The following is a 23,743-nucleotide window of genomic DNA, read 5'->3' as shown; positions in this document are numbered from 1 at the left end:
ACTGTATTGGTGTTTTTCTTTCTGGCTTACTTCACTCTGTACAATAGACTCCAGTTTCATCCACCTCATTAGAGCTGATTAAAATGTATTCTTTTTAATGGCTGAGTAATACTCCATTGTGTATATATACCACAGCTTTCTTATCCATTCATCTGCTGATGGACATCTAGGTTGTTTCCATGTCCTGGCTATTATAAACAGTGCTGCGATGAACATTGGGGTACACGTGTCTCTTTCAATTCTGGTTTCCTTGGTGTGTATGCCCAGCAGTGGGATTGCTGGGTTATAAGGCAGTTCTATTTCCAGTTTTTTAAGGAATCTGCACATTGTTCTCCATAGTGGCTGTACTAGTTTGCATTCCCACCAACAGTGTAAGAGGGTTCCCTTTTCTCCACACCCTCTCCAGCATTTATTGCTTGTAGACTTTTGGATCGCAGCCATTCTGACTGGTGTGAAATTTGTTTTCTGAATGTTGAGCTTTAAGCCAACTTTTTCATTCTTTACTTTCACTTTCATCAAGAAGCCTTTTAGTTCTTCTTCACTTTCTGCCATAAGGGTGGTGTCATCTACGTATCTGAGCTTATTGATCTTTCTCCCAGCAATCTTGATTCTAGCCTGTGCTTCTTCCAGTACTGTTACTTGAGTGCTGATAATTAATGGCATCAATGCCATATTGTAAGAGAAGATGGATAATATAATAAACAGATTGAGTCAGCCTTAATGGATATATACATGCTTTAAAAAGAAATAATAGGTGATTAGAACCATGTTAACATTTAGATTCTTAATCAGAGTCCAATATAGTGAGAATTGTTTTAATATCATGTGTCAAATGTTAAGGCTTTTTTGTTGCTATTGTTTTTGTTAGACGTATCTTGAACATTTAAACCTTGTGTTACTCTGGGAATATTTATTCTCAAACTACCAGTTTCTACATGTAGAATAAGTGACTATGAACTTAAAAGAACTTGAAATCCCATCAAGTTCTAATACCCTGGGATTAAGGTAAGAATACTTACCAGATCACTATCTTTTTCATTCACCTTCTCTCTATACTGTGTCAGCAGTGGTTCGTTTTTCACAGGAAAAGTCAATTTTGATACTTAAAGAGAAAAATTGACCTACTGCAGTATTTTTTTTATAATCTGATTTGAATGGCCTTCTGTGTTCATAGAAGAAATTTGTGCTTCCCTCAGGAAGACTGCTGTTCCCTGGGATAATTCAAGACCTTTTATATTTCTCTGAGGCTTTTGAGACTAGTTTTCTGATTTCACATCAGATCCCAGGAACACACACTGATATCCCATTCCCAGCGGGAATATTTACCTGTGTAATTACAGTTCTACTGAGAAATTGTTTAAACACAAGATTAAGTGATGTCATGCTTTTCTACATGTTAAGGATGTCTCAGGGAAATATATTATTATATTGTGGCTCACAAAATGGTATGTTGTTATATGTAAAATTGTATTATATATTTGTTATCTAATTTTCTTTAACCTGCTCAAAGCAATTTATCAAACAATTAACAGGCTATATTAGGATGGTGTAATAAACTGGTATAGTCTTTTTTTTTGAATGCTAATATCAATTTTTGTTTTTTTTTTAAATTAAATTTTTTTAAAAAATTTTACTTTACTTTACTTTACAATACTGTATTGGTTTTGCCATACCTTGACGTGAATCTGCCACGGGTGTGCCTGAGTTCCCAATCCTGAACCTCCCTCCCACCTCCCTCCCCATATCATCTCTCTGGGTCATCCCAGTGCACCAGCCCCAAGAATCCTGTATCCTGTATCGAACCTAGACTGATGATTCATTTCTTACATGATAGTATACATGTTTCAATGCCATTCTCCAAAATCATCCCACCCTCTCCCTCTCCCACAGAGTCCAAAAGACTGTTCTATACATCTGTGTCTCTTTTGCTGTCTCGCATACAGGGTTATCATTAACATCTTTCTAAATTCCATATATATGCATTAGTATACTCTATTGGTGTTTTTCTTTTTGGCTGACTTCACTCTCTATAATAGGCTCCAGTTTCATCCACCTCATTAGAACTGATTCAAATGTATTCTTTTTAATGGCTAATACTCCACTGTGTATATGTATCACAGTTTTCTTATCCATTCATCTGCTGATGGACATCTAGGTTGCTTCCATGTCCTGGCTATTATAAACAGTGCTGTGATGAACATTGGGGTACACGTGTCTCTTTCAATTCTGGTTTCCTTGGTGTGTATGCCCAGCAGTGGGATTGCTGGGTCATAAGGCAGTTCTATTTCCAGTTTTTTAAGCAATCTCCACACTGTTCTTTCTCCTTAGTGGCTGTACTAGTTTGCATTCCCACCGACAGTATAAGAGGGTTCCCTTTTCTCCACACCCTCTCCAGCATTTATTGCTTGTAGACTCGGATTGCAGCCGGTGTGAAATGGTACCTCATTGTGGTCTTGATTTGCATTTCTCTGATAATGAGTGATGTTGAGCATCTTTTCATGTGTTTGTTAGCCATCTGTATGTCTTCTTTGGAGAGATGTCTGTTTAGTTCTTTGGCCCATTTTTTGATTGGGTTATTTATTTTTCTGGAATTGAGCTGCAGGAGTTTCTTGTATATTTTTGAGATTAGTTGTTTGTCAGTTGCTTCATTTGCTATTATTTTCTCCCATTCCAAAGGCTGTCTTTTCACCTTGCTTATAGTTTCCTTTGTTGTGCAGAAGCTTTTAATTTTAATTAGATCCCATTTGTTTATTTTTGCTTTTATTTCCAGTATTCTGGGAGGTGGGTCATAGAGGATCCTGCTGTGATTTATGTTGGTACAGTCTTAAATTGGTGCAGTGATGCTCAGGCAAAAGCTGTGACAGCATCTTTGAGGAGGAAGAGCAGGAAGAGAAAGACTGAGTTCAGGAGCTCCTGATGATTCAGTGTCAATGGACTCTCCCACAGGAGTGCTTTCTACCATATGTCAGGTCTGGGAAACCAAATGACAAATTTTGTGTTTCTTCCGAAAAAAAAAAAAAAAAGAATAAGGGAGAAAACATGTTTATATTAACTTCAGAAAATTATAGGCATTAAACACTGTCTCTTTTTTTGTCTTTATTTTTTGTTTTTATTGAACACTCTTTAAAACGCAATCATCAAATCATTCAAAATGTTCAATGTCCCAGTGGATCCCACTGACTAAAAGATTAAATTTCAAGTATGAGCAGAAATCAGTGTAATTCCAAACTTTAATTTATCAAAATAAATTGAGCTGATGAATTCAATTAGATATTTTGTTGGACCTTGAAACATAATCAGTGATCTAATTTAGAGCCTGATGGAGATCAACTCTTCCTTTGGGAAATGTCATAAGTCTGCCAAAGTAGCTTTTATGATCTTATATAATCCAAGCTAATTGTTTTATTCAGTTATCAGTCACATAAATTTGCAGTAGGTGAAGATTTGTACAATTCCCTTGTTGGGGTGTATGACCCATCTCTTTGAAATTAGTGGCTCATAAGGACAGTTACATTTGGAATTGTGCAGAATATACAAAAGAGAATTTCAATGTATGCTGAAGATCATCATCATTTTTACCTATCAAATTAACAAAAGGTTTTAATTAATTACAATAGTAGTGGTCAGTGTCAATAAGGACTGAGAAAGATGTAACTCTGGTATACATTTTTCTGGAAAGCCTCTGGTAACATATTTCCCAAGTCAGCCTTGAAAACCATAAAAGCTATATGATTTTTTAATGAGATTTTTTTCTTGACAGTGAAAGTGGGTCTCCTCATCATGTCCAACTCTTTGTGACCCCATGGGCTGTAGCCTGCCAAGCTCCTTTTTACATGGAATTCTCTAGGCAAGAATATGGGTAGCCATTCCTTTCTCCAGGAGATCTTCCCAACCCAGGGATCGAACTCAGGTCTGCCACATTGCAGGTGGACTTATTCTTTGTTAGTTATTAAAAGAAATAATTTAATTACATTTTGATAAAATTGAGAAAAAATTATCTCCAAAGCTACAACGTAACATTGTTTAGAATTCTAAATATAGGGAAAGTTAACAGTTAAAAAGTAGAACTTAAAAAAAAACTATGGGGCATCATATCTTGGGTAGAAAATTATCATGTTATTTAAAATTATGGTTTTGCATTTTTAAAAATATGGTTAATTAAAAAAATAAAGATATCAAATTGCACATGTAGTGTATATATGCAGATGTAAGTGAAGATGCAGATGTAAGTGGAGATGTATATGTAGAGGTATGAATGCACAAAGGTATCATATGTTATCACTCTCATTTGGCTACAACCCTAAAAAGATAATTCCTTTATCCATGTTAAGAAAGGCAAGTAAGAACTTCCCCAACGTCTCTCAAGTACTACAGTGCAGTTTCTATATGAGTAGGATCTACCATTCAGACATTTTCCTGAGGAAAAAAACAAATGAAAATCGAGCAATTTTATTTTCTGCCCTCCTTCCTAGCAGAAGGAGAATTATACATGCTTTCATATATACAGTAATGAGATTGACTCAAGTACTGAAAATCTTAGTATCCAGTATACCTGGTATATTCTCCATGCAAGCATGCCAAGTCACTCAGTCCTATCCGACTCTTTGAGACCCCATGGACTGTGGCCCGTCAGGCTCCTCTGTCCGTGGGATTCTCCAGGCAAGAATACTGGAGAGGGTTGCCATGCCCTCCTCCAGGGGATCTTCCAGACCCTGTGAGTGAACCCAAGTTTCTTACTTCTCCTGCACTGGCGGGTGGGTTCTTTACCACTAGTGCCACCTGGGAAATGCATATTCTCCATACCTTGAACTAATTTCCTTAAAATTGAAAATTCTCCAATTCTTTAAATTGAAAACCTATCAGTTTCCTGAAGTCATATTCTTTTTTATTGCCTGACCAAACAACAAATCAAAGCAAAACAAAACAAAACAAAACAAAACAAATTGTAGCAACAGTAGCAACAAAAATTGAGTGGTTTGTCTACTTCAGAGTTAAAACAGAAAAATCAATTTGGAAAATTTCCTTCTTTAAGTTTTAGACTAATAATAAGAAGCTAATCCATGATATCTGAGGTTATTGATATTTCTCCCGACAATCTTGATTCCAGCTTGTGTTTCTTCCAGTCCAGCCTTTCTCATGATGTACTCTGCATTCCTTGGCATTGCCTTTCTTTGGGATTGGAATGAAAACGGACCTTTTCCAGCCCTGTGGCCACTGCTGAGTTTTCCAAGTTTGCTGGCATATTGAGTGCAGCACTTTCACAGCATCATCTTTCAGGATTTGAAACAGCTCAACTGGAATTCCATCACCTCCACTAGCTTTGTTCATAGTGGTGTTTTTTAAGGCCCAGTTGACTTCACAATCGAGGATGTCTGGCTCTAGATGTGTGATCACACCATCACATCATCACACTTGATGAAAGTGAAAGAGGAGAGTGAAAAAGTTGGCTTAAAGCTCAACATTCAGAAAACGAAGATCATGGCATATGGTCCCATCACTTCATGGGAAATAGATGGGGAAACAGTGGAAACAGAGTCGGACTTTATTTCTTTGGGCTCCAAAATCACTGCAGATGGTGACTGCAGCCATGAAATTAAAAGACGCTTACTCCTTGGAAGAAAAGTTATGACCAACCTAGATAGCATATTCAAAAGCAGAGACATTACTTTGCCGACTAAGGTCCGTCTAGTCAAGGCTATGGTTTTTCCTGTGGTCATGTATGGATGTGAGAGTTGGACTGTGAAGAAGGCTGAGCGCCAAAGAATTGATGCTTTTGAACTGTGGTGTTGGAGAAGACTCTTGAGAGTCCCACGGACTGCAAGGAGATCCAACCAGTCCATTCTGAAAGAGATCAACCCTGGGATTTCTTTGGAAGGACTGATGCTAAAGCTGAAACTCCAGTACTTTGGCCACCTCATGCGAAGAGATGACTCATTGGAAAAGACTCTGATGTTGGGAGGGATTGTGGGCAGGAGAAGAAGGGGACGACAGAGGATGAGATGGCTGGATGGCATCACTGACTCGATGGATGTGAGTCTGAGTGAACTCCGGGAGTTGGTGATGGACAGGGAGGCCTGGCGTGCTGCGATTGATGGGGTCGCAAAGAGTCGTACAAGACTGAGTGACTGAACTGAACTGAACTGAATCCATGATAAACCCATAGCTTCATCATTTTATGTCCTCTTTATTCTTAGTAATATTTCTTGTTCTAAAGTCTACTTTCTACTTTGTTTTATATCAATATATTCATGCATGAGATGCTTTTTGCCATTGTATATTTAACTTAATGCATTATCATAATGGAGATTTCTTTAGAAAGCAGTTTATGTCACTCATTCTAGAGGCACATGAGTTTAAAAAATGAGTAACATCAATGTAAATTATACTCTACAGCAGCTATAGGAGTTACCAATAATGAATTGAAATCTAAAAGTAAATAATAGAAGAGTATGGAATTTTACATAAGTATTTATTGAAGAGCATCAATGCCTGTATTGTTGCCATATTAAATAATCCTCTTGATTATGCCACACACTAATTTTTAAATCATAATCAAAGGACTTAAGTATTATGTATTTCCAATTTTTCAGAAAAAGAATAAAGGAATTGTATCTGTGAATTAATAAAAAAATTAATCATCCTTTATCAAGACAGAGAAGAAACATGAAAATTTATGCCCTGAAAATGGATTATTTATTATTGATTTGAGTCAAGGTTAATACAACATTTCTGCTACTTTCCACTGATATTCTAGTTAATGTAAATATCAAGTAAGCAATGATTTGTAGAAGAATATATTTTATTTATGAATATGAAAAATAATGTTGGTTATCACTACATATCAAAATGTTAACCAGAAAAAAGTGATTTACATAATTCATCCTTGTAAGTTTGAAATCATATAAGCATTTGAAATTATCTCATTGAACTGTTTTCAAGTTTTTACTTCATCCTCATGAAAATAGAATTATTTCTCTTAATATTTTTCTCAAAAAATTTGGAATTTCATTCAGACACGAAGATTATAGAACAGAAAACAGATATGTAAGTAATTCTAGCAAAACTGATGAGGCAATAGATGAAAGAAAATATAAATATGATTGTTAATTTCAAATTAGATATATGTGCCTATGAGGGCGAAAGTGAAAGTTGCTCAGTCATGTCCAACTCTTTGTGACCCCATGCCACAGTTCATGGAATGCTCCAGGCCAAAATACTGGAGTGGGTAGCCTTTCTCTTCTCCAGCGATATTCCTGACCCAGGAATTGAACCTGGATTTCCTGCTTTGCAGGTGGATTCTTTACCAACTGAGCTATCAGGGAAGCCCCTAAATATTATATTGCTTAAAGGAAACTGTAATCCTTCCCGATATACACAACCATATAGATTAGATTATTTGTATGTTTAGATTATACTTAAAAAAATTAAAAGCTTCTGCACAACAAAGGAAACTATAAGCAAGGTGAAAAGACAGCCTTCAGAAAGGGAGAAAATAATAGCAAACGAAGCAACTGAAAAACAACTATTCTCAAAAATATACAAGCAACTCCTGCAGCTCAATTCCAGAAAAATAAATAACCCAATCAAAAAGTGGGCCAAAGAACTAAACAGACATTTCTCCAAAGAAGACATACAGATGGCTAACAAACACATGAAAAGATGCTCAACATCACTCATTATCAGAGACATGCAAATCAAAACCACAATTCACACCAGTCAGAATGGCTGCGATTCAAAAGTCTATAAGCAGTAAATGCTGGAGAGGGTGTGGAGAAAAGGGAACCCTCTTACAATGTTGGTGGGAATGCAAACTAGTACAGCCACTATGGAGAACAGTGTGGAGATTCCTTTAAACATTGGAAATAGAACTGCCTTATGACCCAGCAATCCCACTGCTGGGCATACACACCGAGGAAACCAGAATTGAAAGAGACACGTGTACCCCAATGTTCATTGCAGCACTGTTTATAGTAGCCAGGACATGGAAGCAACCTAGGTGTTCATCAGCAGACGAATGGATAAGAAACCTGTGGTACGTATGCACAATGGAATATTACTCAGCCATTAAAAGGAATGCATTTGAGTCAGTTCTAATGAGGTGGATGAAACTGGAGCCTATTATACAGAATGGAGTAAGCCAGAAAGAAAAACACCAGTTCAGTATACTAACGCATATACATGGAATTTAGAAAGATGTTAATGATAACCCTGTATGTGAGACAGCAAGAGACACCGATGTATAGAACAGTCTTTTGGACTCTGTGGGAGAGGGAGAGGGTGGGATGATTTGGGAAAATGGCATTGAAACATGTATAATATCATAGAAGAAATGAGTCGCCAGTCCAGGTTCAATGCAGGATACAGGATGCTTGGGGCTAGTGCGCTGGGAAAGCTCAGAGGGGTGGTATGGGGAGGGAGGTGGGAGGGGGATTCAGGATGGGGAACATGTGTGCGCCCATGGCGGATTCATGTTGATGTATGGCAAAACCAATATGATATTGTAAATTAATTAGCCTCCAATTAAAATAAGTGAATTTAAATCTAAAAAAAATTAGAGCTATTTTAAAGCAATGTTCAAATCCCAGGAAAGCTATTAGCTCTCAATTTTTACAGCAAATCTACTCAATTGTTTTATGGAGACTTTCTAGAGAGTACTGTTAAGGAGAACAAGATACAGGCTTGATCAAACTACCATGTGAAGTAATAAAATATGTATAATGACTGATAAGTGATAGACATGCAACACAAAACATACAACAAGTATAAAGTATCTTTGTCTTTGTTCTCAGTATTTCAAGAAGCAAGCTAATTTTCTTAAGCCTCTTGTAAATTCTTTCATTCTCTATACTGAAACTTTCTTCCAAAATAAGTTAAAATTGTAGCTATAATGTATGCAAAATTTCATTTCTTCAAGCACCTAGCAAGATACCTTGTAGGCATATGAGATAAAATAATAGCTTAAAATATGTTTGAACCATTGACTCTTCACCATTATGTTCTTTCAGTTCAGTTCATTTCAGTCGCTCAGTCCAACTCTTTGTAACCCCATGAATCGCAGCACGCCAGGCCTCCCTGTCCATCACCAACTCCCAGAGTTTACTCAAACTCATGTCCATTGAGTCGATGATGCCATCCAGCCATCTCATCCTCTGTCGTCCCCTTCTCCTCCTGCCCCCAATCCCTCCCAGCATCAGGTTCTTTTCCAATGAGTCAACTCTTTGCATGAGGTGGCCAAACAGTTGGAGTTTCAGCTTCAGCACCAGTCTCTCCAACGGACACCCAGGACTGATCTCCTTTAGAATGGACTGGTCGGATCTCCTTGCAGCCCAAGGGACTCTCAAGAGTCTTCTCCAACACCACGGTTCAAAAGCATCAATGCTTTGGCACTCAACTTTCTTCACAGTCCAACTCTCACTTCCAAGTAAAACTTATGTCATCCTCTTTTGTTTCTCTTTAAAAATCTGTCTATGCTTCAAGGCCAAGTAAAAGATGCATGCCCGCTGGCTTGGGAAGTTCCTGAAAGTAAAACTACATCTTTCCCTGTCATCTATTCACCAAATTTAAAGTGTAAATTTGGTCATTTATTTAAGACTACTTGTTAGTCATTCGGAAAAAAGGAATAACAGAACTAGAGTTTACTGCACATATACAATATGTTTGATGTATTATCTATATTTTTTTGTTCTTTATACCACTTTATGAACAAAATCATATTAAACTGGTTTTGTAGATAATGACTGAGTCAGGTCAATTCATCTTCTCTGACTTATTTAGTCAGAACCAGGTATAGTCTCCTGATCTAAAACTCATATTTTTTCCATTGCTGTTTTTCAAATCTAAAGTGATTTCTAAGTGAATTTTTGACACAGAATCCATTCAAAATCAGAAAAATGTTCTTTAATAACCAAAGTAAATATTTAGCAGTTACATGCCTTCAAAGTGAAAACAATTTTGTTTTCATTAGTTTGCTGACTGTGTCCTTGACTGTAGATCAGGGGATTCAACATGGGGATGACTGCCGTGTAAAACACAGATGACACTTTGACTGTGTGCCTGGAGGATGTGGAGTTGGGCATGGAGTAGAGGAAGAGGATGGTTCCGGGAAGATGCTGATGGCGGTCAGGTGGGAGGCACAGGTGGAGAAGGCTTTGCAGCGACCACCAGCTGATTGCATCTTCAAGGTGGTGACAATGAGCATGCAAGATATGAGAATGACGAGCAATGTCATCACCTCATTAAAGGTGGCGACAGTGAAAAGAAGCAGCTGGCCAAGATAAGAGTCAGAATGAGAGGGAAATCAAGGAAGAAAGCTCACAGAAGATGTGATTGATTGTATTGAAACCGTGAAAAGATAATTTGACAGGAGAACACTTGAGTCAAGGAGCAAGCTTCTCCCCCTGCAGATGACACGACCACTAACATGGCACAGAGTCCCTGGGACATGACGACTGTGTAGAGCAGAGGGTTGCAAATAGCCACGAAGCAGTCATAGGCCATCACAGCAAACAGGATTAATTCAGTCACCACAAAGGTGCGAATGAGAAAGAACTGCACCATACATCCCCAAAATGAAATGCTCTGCCTTCTGCAAGTAGGTTCACCAGCGTCTTGGGAGCAATGATGGAAGAATAGCAGAAATCCACAAATGAGAGGTGGCTGAGGAAAAAGTACATGGGGGTGTGTCGTTTGGGGTTAACTTTGATGATGACCATCATCCCAAGGTTCCTTGCTATGCTGAAGCTGTACATGGCCAGAAATGCCAGGAAGAGGGGGGCTTGCAGTTCTGGGTAGTCTGAGAAACACAAGAGGGTGAATGTGACCCCAACGGTTACATTTCTCTTGGTCAGAGACATGCTTCCTGATGGACAGATCTGAACATCTGTCTTGGAAATAATATATTAGGAGAGTGACTGACACATAAATCATGCTTACCCGTGCCCTGTGCAGAGGGGATATGAAATGAGCCAAAATGAATCTGTGTTATAATCCTGATGGGGGTTCATCATCCAAGGCAAAAATAGCTACAGCTTCAGAAAAGAACTACTCGTTAATTTTTTCCTCAAGAATTTAAAACTTAATTCTGTTCAAGTTCAGAAATATAATTTTAATGACATACAAATGTTATAATTATAAATCAAGCAATTTTATTTGTAACATGTAATCAAATCCTCATGTGAGACATTCAAATATGAACTCCATGAATTCTGCAAAATGAAATAATTTTAGCTGATACAGTCATTAATAAAAAATGAAAAGACTTGAAATGACTTCTATAATCAGAAATAAGTTTTACATAAAATATGTGCATATTTGTGATGTAAACAAAGATTAGTCTGTGTGGTAAGTAATAACAACTTACTTATTGTTGTTTAATTGGTAAATCATGTCTGACTTTGCGACCCCATGGACTGCAGCCCACCAGATTCCTATATCCATGGAATTTCCAGGCAAGAACACTAGAGTGGGTTGCCATTTCCTTCTTCAGGGGATCTTCCTCACCCAGGGATCAAACCCACGTCTTCTGCATTGGCAGGTGGATCCTTTACCATTAAGCCACCAGGAAACCTGTACTTACTTATGCTTATATTTTAAATATCTGATTAGCACTTTAATCATCATCCCTCTTTTTTTGACTGAAAAGGTCAGCTAGCAAATTAAATAATGATTTACAGCTTTCGGGAAATAATACCTATTGAGTGGCCTTTCTTTACATGTGAGCAACAGAAACTTGAAGAAGCTATGACTTGCCTAGTGACATATAGGCATTGATGCTCAACTACAGCTAGAGCCCATATTCAGTCAGAAGGCGGTCTTTCCAAATCAGTTCTCACTATTGTAAAATTCCTTACTAGTGACCTTTTCAGAGTTTCTCAAACTCAGCACTATTGATATTTTGTGCTGATTTATTCTTTTTTATGAGTACCTACACTGTTCAAGGTACCACATATAGCTGCATCTCTGGCCTCTTTGACAGTATCACCCTCCCCCTGGTCTCTCCATTGTGGCAATAAAAAAGGTTTCCAGGTATTGTCACGTGTACACTTGGTAGGGGAGAGAAGGTGCATAATTGCCTGTAATTGAGAACTACTGTCTTGTTTCTTTTATTCTGGTAGCTTTTCATTTTTCTTCTGTCTGACTTAAAACTATTTCTTATCTCCCAAATGATGTTATCATATGGGTTAAACAATTTAGCTTATCTTTGGATCTGGGAAGAATGGTTTAAAATCGTCTTTCTTATGATTTCTTCCCATTTTTTTTCATTTTGCTTTTATGAGCCGACATATTCTTCCCCCTGCTCTAAAATCTTATTTAGAGCTAGTCCTATTGATTCTATTTCTCCAGAAGATTCATTTCATTCTTTCAGTTCAGTTTTATCTAAAGTGAAAGTGAAGTTGCTCAGTCGTGTCCAACTCTTTGAGACCCCATGGACTGTAACCCACCAGGCTCCTCCGTCCATGGGATTCTCCAGGCAAGAATACAGGAGTGGGTTGCCATGTAAATACCTCCCTATTGTCTGAAAAGTCACAGAAGCACAGAGCCACATACCTGAAAACACTCAGGCCCCTCTGTCCCTCCCCTCCCAGAAAACACTTGCCCCTGAGACTATGAAGAAGCTCAGTTACACCAAGGCCCCTCTATAGAGCTCTCTAGAAAGTATGGCCTTCCTGTTCTAAAAATGTAACATTTGCAGTGGCTTTAACTTTCCCTAAAATAATTTTTCTCATAAAGAACTGACAAGCCTAAGATATCTTCTAGATCACTTTACACGGTAAAGAAGATCCTATTTTCTCAAACCTATACACAAACCTGCAGGTGGGAAGGGCAGCCTCCCCTCCAGCCTCTGGAGAGTCTCTGGTTTGGGGGAGAGGACTCTCATGTCTCTGCTACTCCCCGTGTCAACAAGACCCTAGAGAAAACTCCCTGCTTTGTTCTTTGGAGGCCTCAGAACAAGCAGTTAGAATCAATGACTGTTTTCTGATGAAATTCTGATTTCTTGAAAAACAAACAGCAGCTTTAGAAACATTTTATACAACAATTGATCAAAAGTGTCAATGTCTTCTCCCCATGCTCCATGATCACTGAGGTAGAATCCAAAACATTTTGTATAGTAACAAGAGACAGCAAAAGTTATGTTTACTAATCAGTAAATATACTTTTAATATATTATGTTATTCTTTTAAATTTTTTCTAAACATACTGAAGTACAATTGACAAGCAAAAATTTTATATATTTCAAGTGTACACCTTAATGTTCTGATAAATATATATATATATTTAACCTGGTATGGGCAAATGTGCACACAATTGAGTTAATTTACTTTTTGTAGTTTGAATATTGAATACGATCAACATTGATGGCAAAACATTTACAAGGAACTCTGCAACTTATTCCCATGAATTGTAATATTTAATTTTTTGTGTGGTTTATAAAAGTCATCTCCTCACCCTCACTGAGGATTACTACATCGAGCTAGAGGAACAATATAGTTCTGTTCATGGATTAATAGGACAGTTGCTGATAGAAAATAGTATATATTCTAACCTTGTATAACACCACTGGGTGTAGCAGAGAAAACTTTGTACTTTGAATGTTAAATAATATTACTCAAGCTTCCTGCATTGTAGGCAGATTCTTTACCATCTGAGCCACCAGGGAAGCCAATTGTTAAATACATCCTTCATTCTTTAGTAAAGAAAAAGAAAAGAAGATGGAATAGGGACTGTTGGATATTACCAAGGGTCTGATAGAAGTATCAACACTAAGATTATAATTTAATAAATGTTACTGGATATGTTACATACCAATAGGGAAGGAAATCATTCTCAGTAAATGATGTTGTGAACATTTCTATATAGTTTGGGGATGAGAGCTGCACAATTTGTTTACAAACACTGTTTCACTTAACAAAGTATAAAACAACAACAAAAAACCTGTAAGCTTAATACTTACCAAAATTTGAGTTCAAATATCATCCAAATTTGAGATAAAATATAGAATGGAGATGGATTTGTTTTCACTGTATTTATTTTTTAAATTGCTAAAGGTAAATGCAAGTACATAAAAATCTAGACTGCATATTGAAGACAAAACAAAAACCAACTAAAAAGTAAACTACATATCAAAAAGCACGCCTGATACATAAAATTAAATGTTACCAAATTATGAAAATTAGAGCTACCAAGGGAACATTTCAGGCAAAGATGAGCTCAATAAAGGACAGAAATGGTATGGACCTAAAGGAAGCAGAAGATATTAAGAAGAGGTGGCAAGAATACACAGAAGAACTGTACAAAAAAGATCTTCATGACCAAGATAATCATGATGGTATGATCACTCACCTAGAGCCAGACATCCTGGAATATGAAGTCAAGAGGGCCTTAGAAAGCATCACTATGAACAAAGCTAGTGGAGGTGATGGAATTCAAGTGGAGCTATTTCAAATCCTGAAAGATGATGCTGTGAAAGTGCTGCACTCAACATGCCAGCAAATTTGGAAAACTCAGCAGTGGCCACAGGACTGGAAAAGGTCCGTTTCCATTCCAATCCCAAAGAAAGGCAATGCCAAAGAATGCTCAAACTTCTGTACAATTGCACTTATCTCACACGCTAGTAAAGTCATGCTCAAAATTCTCCAAGCCAAGCTTCAGCAATACGTGAACCATGAACTCCCTGATGTTCAAGTTGGTTTTAGAAAAGGCAGAGGAACCAGAGATCAAATTGCCAACATCTGCTGGATCATGGAAAAAGTAAGAGAGTTCCAGAAAAACATCTATTTCTGCTTTATTGACTATGCCAAAGCCTTTGACTGTGTGGATCACAATAAGCTGTGGAAAATTCTGAGAGAGATGGGAATACCAGACCACCTGACCTGCCTCTTGAGAAATCTGTATGCAGGTCAGGAAAGAACAGTTAGAACTGGACATGGAACAACAGACAGGTTCCAAATAGGAAAAGGAGTATGTCAAGGCTGTATATTGTCACCCTGTTTATTTAACTTTTATGCAGAGTACATCATGAGAAACGCTGGGCTAGAAGAAGCACAAGCTGGAATCAAGATTGTCGGGAGATATGTCAAGAACTTCAGATATGCAGATGACACCACCCTTATGGCAGAAAGTGAAGAGGAACTCAAAAGCCTCTTGATGAAAGTGAAAGAGGAGAGTGAAAAAGTTGGCTTAAAGCTCAACATTCAGAAAACAAAGACCATGGCATCTGGTCCCATCACTTCATGGCAAATAGATGGGGAAACAGTGGAAACAGTGTCAGACTTTATTTCTTTGGGCTCCAAAATCACTGCAGATGGTGACTGCAGCCATGAAATTAAAAGATGCTTACTCCTTGGAAGAAAAGTTATGACCAACCTAGATAGTATATTCAAAAGCAGAGACATTACTTTGCCAACAAAGGTCTGTCTAGTCAAGGCTTTGGTTTTTCCAGTAGTCATGAATGGATGCGAAATTTGGACTTTGCAGAAAGCTGAGCACTGAAGAATTGATGCTTTTGAACTGTGGTGTTGGAGAAGACTCTTGAGAGTCCCTTGGACTGCAAGGAGATCCAACCAGTCCATTCTAAAGGAGCTCAGCCCTGGGATTTCTTTGGAAGGAATGATGCTAAAGCTGAAACTCCAGTACTTTGGCCACCTCATGTGAAGAGCTGACTCACTTGAACACCCTTGGAGATGGAAATATAAGCAAAGTGAACAGAAAAGGAAGGAAATCATTGAACCTTAAAATACTTTCACATTTTAAATTTCTCTTGCTGTTGTTTTTCTCCTTTGCTTCTAATTTTTAGGTTCACATAGTAAATAACCTATAAATCCATGTGAGGATGTTTTCTGGTGTTATTCTATCTAAAGTATGGACTTTGCTGGTGGCTCAGATGGTAAAATCATCTGCCTACAATGCAGAAGACTAGGGTTCGATCCCTGGGTCAGGAAGGTCCCCAGGAGAAGAAAATGGCAACCCACTCCAATATAGAAAATCCCATAGGTGGAGAGCCTGGTAGGCTACAGTCCATGGGGTCGCAAAGAGTCAGACATGACTGAGAGACTTTTACTTTCATATTATTAGTGAGAAATGATTCTTTATACACTTTTTCTTCCTGATCTGTGTACTTTGATCATATCATTTCATTTGACACAATGTATAAAAAATAAATAAAGTTGAATGCTTTATCTACATTTCCATGGTCCAGTGATTTATATATTTCTTTTACCCCCTTCCACAATTCTGAATCACTCTTTCCATTCTATCTGATCAACAAAGTCACCAGATTCGAAGAGTATTTATTTTTGATGGCTAAAATTCCTTTTGGAACAAGTTGCCCAGGAAAATTTCATTTAGTTACTAAGTCTAAAATCAACCAAGGAGACTCTGAGTTTCCACTGCCGGGGGGTACATTTTCCAACCCTGGTCAAGGAACTGAGATCCTGTATACCTTGTTAGCATGGCCTAAAAAACAAAAGCAATAACAACAACAAGAACAACAAAGCAAAGCAACCAAAGAAAATATAACAATTCTTACTTTAGAAATTATAAGGAAATTATGACATTTATTGTACAATATGGAACCATGTAATTTTACTTAAATCTTAAAAGATGACCACCACACTCTGTCATTTTTGGTTTACAAATATTACAAAGAATAAAGTGGAGTGTATATATAATTAAAATCATAAAATGAAGATAAGACACTTGAGGAGTACTTGAATATTCAGTTACAGAGAGATTTATACAGTAAGTGGAGCTTCCCAGCTGGCACAGTGGTAAAGAATCTGCCTGCCAATAAAAGAGATGTGAGTTCGGTCCCTGGGTCAGGAACATCCTCTGGAGGAGGAAATGGAAACCCACTGCAGCATTGTTACCTGAAAAGGTCCATGGACAGAGGAGCCTAGCAGGCTACAGTCTGTGAGCAACTGAGCACACACACACACACACACACACACACACACACACACACACTAAGCGAAATGAAAACAGATTAGAAAAAGAAACTCGGCATTGTGTACTGCAATCCGTAAAAAGTCATGTTTGTAGCCTTTTGTCATATTTTCATGTCCACTCTTCGATTCTTTGGGCCATGATATTGCTGCTGTGAGTTGCAACCTGAATCCCCAGATACACTTGTTAACTGGTTTATCTTTCAGTTCAGTTCACTTCAGTCACTTAGTTGTGTCCAACTCTGCAACCCCATGAACCGCAGCACGCCAGGCCTCCTTGTTCATCACCAACTCCTGGAGTCCGCCCATATCCATTGTGTTGGTGATGCCATCCAACCATCTCATCCTCTGTCATCCCCTTCTCTTCCTGCCTTCAATTTTTACAAACATCAGGGTCTTTACAAATGAGTTAGCTCTTTGCTTGAGGTGGACAAAGTGTTGCAGTTTCAGCTTCAGCATCAGTCCTTCCAATGAACACCCAGAACTGATCTCCTTTAGAATGGACTGGTTGGATCTCTTTGCAGTCCAAGGGACTCTCAAGAGTCTTCTCCAACACCACAGTTCAAAAACATCAATTCTTTGGTGCTTAGCTTTCTTTATAGTCCAACTCTCACATCCATACATGACCACTGGAAAAACCATAGGCTTGACTAGATGGACCTTTGTTGACAAAATAATGTCTCTGCTTTTGAATATGCTATCTAGGTTGGTCATAACTTTTCTTCCAAGGAGTAAGCATCTTTAAATTTCATGGCTGCAGTCACCATCTGCAGTGATTTTGGAGCCCCCCGAAAGGATTAACTTTAGGTTCCACCAAAAGCAGAAAAAAAGAGAAAGGTGAGGGGGAGGAAAAGGAGGAAAAGTTCAAAGGAAAAGGGAAGGAGAAAAGAAAGAAATGTCTTCTTGCTTTTCAGTTTCTTTTCCAGTTTCTCACCATACTCTACTCAGAAGCAAAAGCAGCAGTCTGGCTTGTCCCAGGGACCAGAGATCCACGGGGCCTGTGCCTAGAGCCTGAATTGTGTAGACACCTTTAGAGCTCTGTCTCTTCCTCATGAACTTCACCTCAGATGAGCGGAGCACGTCCTCCAGCCTCTGAGATTCCGGCAAGGATACCTCTTCCCTGTTGTCCGCACACATAAAGAATGATAGTTTCTTCCTGAAGTTAATAATCATTAAATCAGAGACTGCCCTGTTGATCCAGTGGTTAAGAACATACCTCCCACAAATTCGATCCCTGGGCGGGGAGCTAAGATCTCATATGCCACAGGACAACCAAGCCCACACACTGAAACGACACAGCCTATGTGCTGCAACAAGAGAAGTCCATGGACTGCAGCTAGAGAGGCCTGCATGAAGCAACGAAGACCCGACACAACCAAAATAATTAAATAAATAAAATACCATTAAATGAACTCATTCTTCATCTCTCCAGGCTTCCAAAATCTGACATCCCATGTATTCAGCCTCACTAGGGATTTCTTTTCCTAAGTGGACCTGCCTCATATAACACACCATTTACAACATATTCAACATGGAACAATTTTGAACCAATTTACAATCTTAAAAGTCAACATAGTACTTTAAGTTCTAATATTAAGCTCAATATACATACAATTTATATACCAGTTTTCATCTAACTATCTAATAAAAAATAAAGATAACTTATAATACGTAAGTGATAGTGAGAGAGAAAAGAATAAATAGTTCCAGGCCCCAAAGATTTCACTAAAACACACATAAACTGTCAGTGAGTACCTACATGTTGTCAAAATGTAATCTCAGTATAATGTTGAGAGGTGAATAGTAATAGCCATGTTCAAACTTGAGGAAACTGAGAAATTAAGAAGTTTGTGTTACTTGTCATATTAAAAAATGAGAGTCAAATTGTCTATCCTGGTTTTCATAAACTCCAGTGTAGTGCTTCCTAATGTTAGTATAGACACAAATAGAGATGCTTCATTGAGCAAGTGAATTTAATGTAGAAATTTACATAAATCACAGTGGAAGCGCAAATAAAGTATCAGTGGCACATATGAGCCAAGGTTGAAAGAATAAATGAAGTTTAAACACATAAAGGAAGGATGAACAAAGGTCATTTCATCAAGACACAGTAAAGAAATGTACACAGAGGTTAGAAGTCTGCTTATGAGTCACGGTAAGCATTTAATGCATATTTTTAAAGTAAGCCAGAAAAAAGTAATTAAAAGTGAGAAAAGAGGCAAAAGTCAGCAATGCTGCTATTCGTAATAATGGTTATTAAATAATTGCATACATAGAGGTACCTGATGGTCTATAGTCCACGGGGGTCCCAAAAGATCCAAACCTAACTTAGTGACTAAACAACAACCAACCAATACACACACATATATAATATATCAATATATCTGCATAATATGTAGGTATATACATTTATAAGCATATAGACATAGCTGGGAGATATTATAGGTTTGGTATATTCACTTTATTGTGATAAGGCAAATAAGGCTTCCCTGGTGGCTCAGACAGTAAAGAGTCTGTTGCAGTGCAGGAGACTCTCGGTTCAATCCCTGGGTCAGGAAGATGCCCTGCAGAAGGAAACAGCTACCCACTCCAGTATTCTTGCCTGGAAAACCCCATAGACGGCGGAGCCTGGCAGGCTACAGTCCATGGGGCCGCAAAGAGTTGGACACGACTGAGCGATTTCACTTTCTCTTTCCAATAAGGCAAATATTAATAAAGCAGGTCAAACACATTTTCAGTGTGCATATGTCTAAGGAGGCACACTGAAATATTACGTCTAAGAAATGTACCTATGTTGGGACTTCCCTAGTGGTCCAGTGGTTAAGAATCCACTGTCCTTTTCAGGGGACCTGTGCTTGATCCCTTGTGGGGCAACTAAGATACCACATGCCACAGGGAACTAAACCCAAACACCACAACTAGAGAAGTCCACAGCCCACATAGAAGACCCAGCACAGCCAGAATAAAATAAAATAATTTTAAAACTTTATGCAAATCAATAAAAACTAAAAAATACATATCTTAGTTGAAAAATACTTTAAAATGCTAACCACCATCTAAACCTTCAATAGTAACATCAGAGATGGCAGATCACCATAACTTACACAATAATGAAAAAGTTTAAAATATTGCCAGAATTACCAAAATGTGACATGTGACAGAGACATGAGTGAGCAAAGGTTGCTGGAAAAACAGTGCTAATAGACTTACTTGATGCAGGGTTGCCACACATCTTCAATCTGTAAAAACGCAGTATCTGCAAAGCACAATGATGCCAAGTGCAATAGACCATATACATCTGTGCACACACACAGACACACATATACACATACATAGAGAGATGGCCAATTATGTGTTAGGGATATTACTAAGCTATTTTCACTTTACATGCAATTTAATTTCCCTAAAATTTCTGTAATATAATTATTATCAATATCTCTATTATTCAGATGTGATAATATATGAAACCCCAAAACCACTGGACACTGAGTGACAAAAACAAAAAATAATAAAAGAAGTAAGAACAAAACAATAAAGAATATATACATTTATATTTATATACACATATGGAATCTTATTCTCTGTAAAAACTGACAAAGGTGTGTTCCTTATTGTAAAATAACAGGTGTTCAATTGTGAAATGAATCATAGTTCCCATAATGGATGTTAAAATAAAATTTGATACTTAGTCCATTAAACTCATGAAAGTCTAAGAGAAAATTAAATTTGTGTGTTTTAACAATCCAGTACACTGTCCAATTTAAAACATTTTATATAGTATCAGAGCAAAAAAGTAGGCTGCACATTTTAAAATATTCTCAATCAATCCTAAATTTGTAAGTTGAAAAGGCACAAAGATAAGAGAATTAAAAAGACTCACTCATAGCTATTTACATCTTGACTGTTCTTTTCACTCCAACACTGAAATGCATCATTACCCTTTCATCAGCCTCCAATTTCTAACCCTGAGTCCTGCTAGGAAAATATTCCCTAGGATAATATTTTGGAGTTCACCACTTTTCTGAGTGCTTCTTTCACATCCTTGTTCCTCAGACTATAGATCAGGGGGTTCACCATGGGGATCACTACAGTGTAGAACACTGTGGCCACTTTGTCAGTATCCATGCTGTTGCCAGAGTGGGGCCGGCAATAAATGAAAAGGATTGTTCCCTGTAAGACAGCGATGGCAGCGAGGTGGGAGGCACAGGTGGAAAAGGCTTTGCACCTTCCCTCTGCTGAGTGCATCCTCAGGATGGTGATGAGAATAAACAGGTAGGACGTGAGGATGACCACAATGGTGATAACCTCATTGAATGTGGCCACAATGTATAGCACTAATTGATTCACAATGACATCAGAGCAAGCAAGAAACAAGAGGGGGGAGATCACAAAAGAAATGGTTGATCACATTTGATCTGTAGGATGGGATCTGAAGAGCTAAACACAAGTGAATCACAGAACATACAGCACCACTGAGATAGCAACAAGACACCAACTCCACACAGAGATTTCGGGACATGGTGACCACGTAGAGCAGTGGGTCACAGATGGCCACAAAGCGGTCATAGGCCATCACTGCCAGCAGAATGACCTCAGTTACCCCAAATGTGCAAAACAGGTAGAATTGCACAGTGCATTCCAGGAAGGAAATGGCTCTGTCTTCATTTAAGATGTCAGCTAGCATCTTCGGCGTGATGGTAGTAGAGTAACAGAAATCCACAAAGGACAAGTGGCTGAGGAAAAAGTACATGGGAGTGTGGAGTCCAGAGCTGACCTGAATGAGAGCAATCATGCCCAGGTTTCCCCAAACTGTGACTCCATAGATGGAAAGAAACAGCAGGAAGAGGAAGACTCTGAGCTCAGGGGCATCTGAGAACCCAAGGAGGATGAAATCTGTCACAGCAGTGCAGTTTTCCTTGTCCATGTCCTCCCTTTACCGTGGTTGCAGAAAAATATTAATAGTTATTCTCCATGAGATCTTCCCCAATTTAGTTTTGACTGTCTCCTAAAAGGGGAGAAAGCAATGGCAACCCACTCCAGTACTCTTGCCTGGAAAATCCCATAGACAGAGGATCCTCGTAGGCTGCAGTCCATGGAGTCTCTAAGAGTCAGACATAACTGAGCGGCTTCACTTTCACTTTTAACTTTCATGCATTGGAGAAGGAAATGGCAACTCACTCCAGTGTTCTTGCTGGAGAATCCCAGGGACCGGGGAGCCTGGTGGGCTGCCGTCTATGTGGTTGCACGGAGTTGGACACGACTGAAGCGACTTAGCATCAGCAGCAGCATTCTCCTAAAAGAGACATGACAATACATAGGATATATTTTATAGGAAAGAAATAAGGCATTGCTTTGGGGAAGTTTAGGAAAAGCTCAGAAATTGCATCACTCAAATACATCGAGTTGATAATTTACTTCACAGATCACAGGGAAGACTTGCATCCATATGAGCCTTAAACTAGTTATATACAATTCGGAGCTTAGAACTGAATCATTAGAAAGATATCAAATATTACTTAATTATCCATATTGTTTTTTATTAAATTAATATATACACAGCACTATATATAAAGGTTTCCCTGGTGGCTTATTTGGTAAAGAACCCCCTTGCGATGCAGGAGGCCTGGGTTCGATCCCTGGGTTGCGAAGATCCCCTGGAGAAGGGAATGGCCACCCACTCCAGTATTCTGGCCTGGAGAATTCCATGGACTGTATAGTCCAAGGGGTAGCAAAGAGTCGGACACTACTGAGCGAATTTCAGACACTTTATATAAAATAAATAACAAGGACCTATTATACTGCAAAGGGGACAATATTCCATGTCTTATAATAATTTATGATGGAGAAGACTCTGAAAAAGAATATGATATATCTATATCTATACAGAATAGATATAGTTACATAGATATAGATATATCTGAATCATTTACTGTAGACCTGAAAGGAACACAGCATTCAAAATTAACTATAGGTCAATAAAATGGTTATTAAAAATATTTCAATACCTTTTTAATGACTTACTCTTTAATCATTTCTCAAAGTATTGGGATTCAGTGGATAATTTTTTAGAAAATCTTTCATAATGAAATATGTGAAGTATGCTCATTTAAGATTGCTAATTCACAAGTGTTCGTTTATTTAAATATGGTTTAGTTGGGAAAGCAGATTCTATAATCTATATTAGTATATTTTCCTATAAAACTTGCATAGTGATTTTGTTAATTATGGTACACACTGTCTGTCATTCTTCAGGGAACTGATATTCAAAATCTAACATTCTGTAACTGTGACTCTCAAGCCTTATGAAGACCTATTTGACAAATATATCCTCTGTTTTAGCTCTAAACAATGATGTGAACATGTAATTAACAGAAATGCTTGCTGCTGCATTGCACCGTTATTTATGAAAGCAAAATTTAGAAATAAAGTGTTGAGCAACAGGAAAAAATTTCAAAGATATACTGCATATGTATTATGGAAAATCACTCAGCTTTTTGAAGAAGTTTGCTTTTTTAAAAAATATAAATTTATTTATTTTAATTGGAGGCTAATTCCTTTACAATATTATAGTGGTTTTGCCATACATGAAGAAGTTTTAATGATCTAAAAATAATTATGATAAGATGGCAAGTAAAAGCATAGTAAACCAGATTGCACACACAGAATATCATACATGCATACATAAGCTGCATTGTATATCTGATCTTCAAAACATCCATTAAATATAAGTATTTTATTCTGATAATTTTAAAAAGAAACTTTAGAAAAAAATCTTGCCTGAATTCTCACAAAACATAAAAGTT

At 37.8% G+C, this 23,743-nt stretch overlaps 1 protein-coding gene and 1 pseudogene across 1 annotated transcript; both read right to left on the bottom strand.

Annotated features, from left to right (window-relative positions):
- Nucleotides 1-1,121: 1,121 nt before the first annotated feature.
- On the bottom strand, nucleotides 1,122-10,853 carry LOC138428386 (olfactory receptor 5D16-like; annotated as a pseudogene).
- A 10,077-nt stretch (nucleotides 10,854-20,930) lies between these two features.
- LOC138428275 (olfactory receptor 5L1-like) lies at nucleotides 20,931-21,864 on the bottom strand. Its single transcript, XM_069568885.1, is given in 2 exon segments — nucleotides 20,931-21,315; nucleotides 21,317-21,864. Coding segments are annotated over 2 exon segments (933 nt in total).
- Between the last annotated feature and the right edge of the window lie 1,879 nt (nucleotides 21,865-23,743).

The sequence above is a fragment of the Ovis canadensis genome, chromosome 23, assembly GCF_042477335.2.
Source record: "Ovis canadensis isolate MfBH-ARS-UI-01 breed Bighorn chromosome 23, ARS-UI_OviCan_v2, whole genome shotgun sequence".
NCBI classification, from domain to species: domain Eukaryota; kingdom Metazoa; phylum Chordata; class Mammalia; order Artiodactyla; family Bovidae; genus Ovis; species Ovis canadensis.
This window is presented reverse-complemented; position numbering and strand designations above follow the sequence as displayed.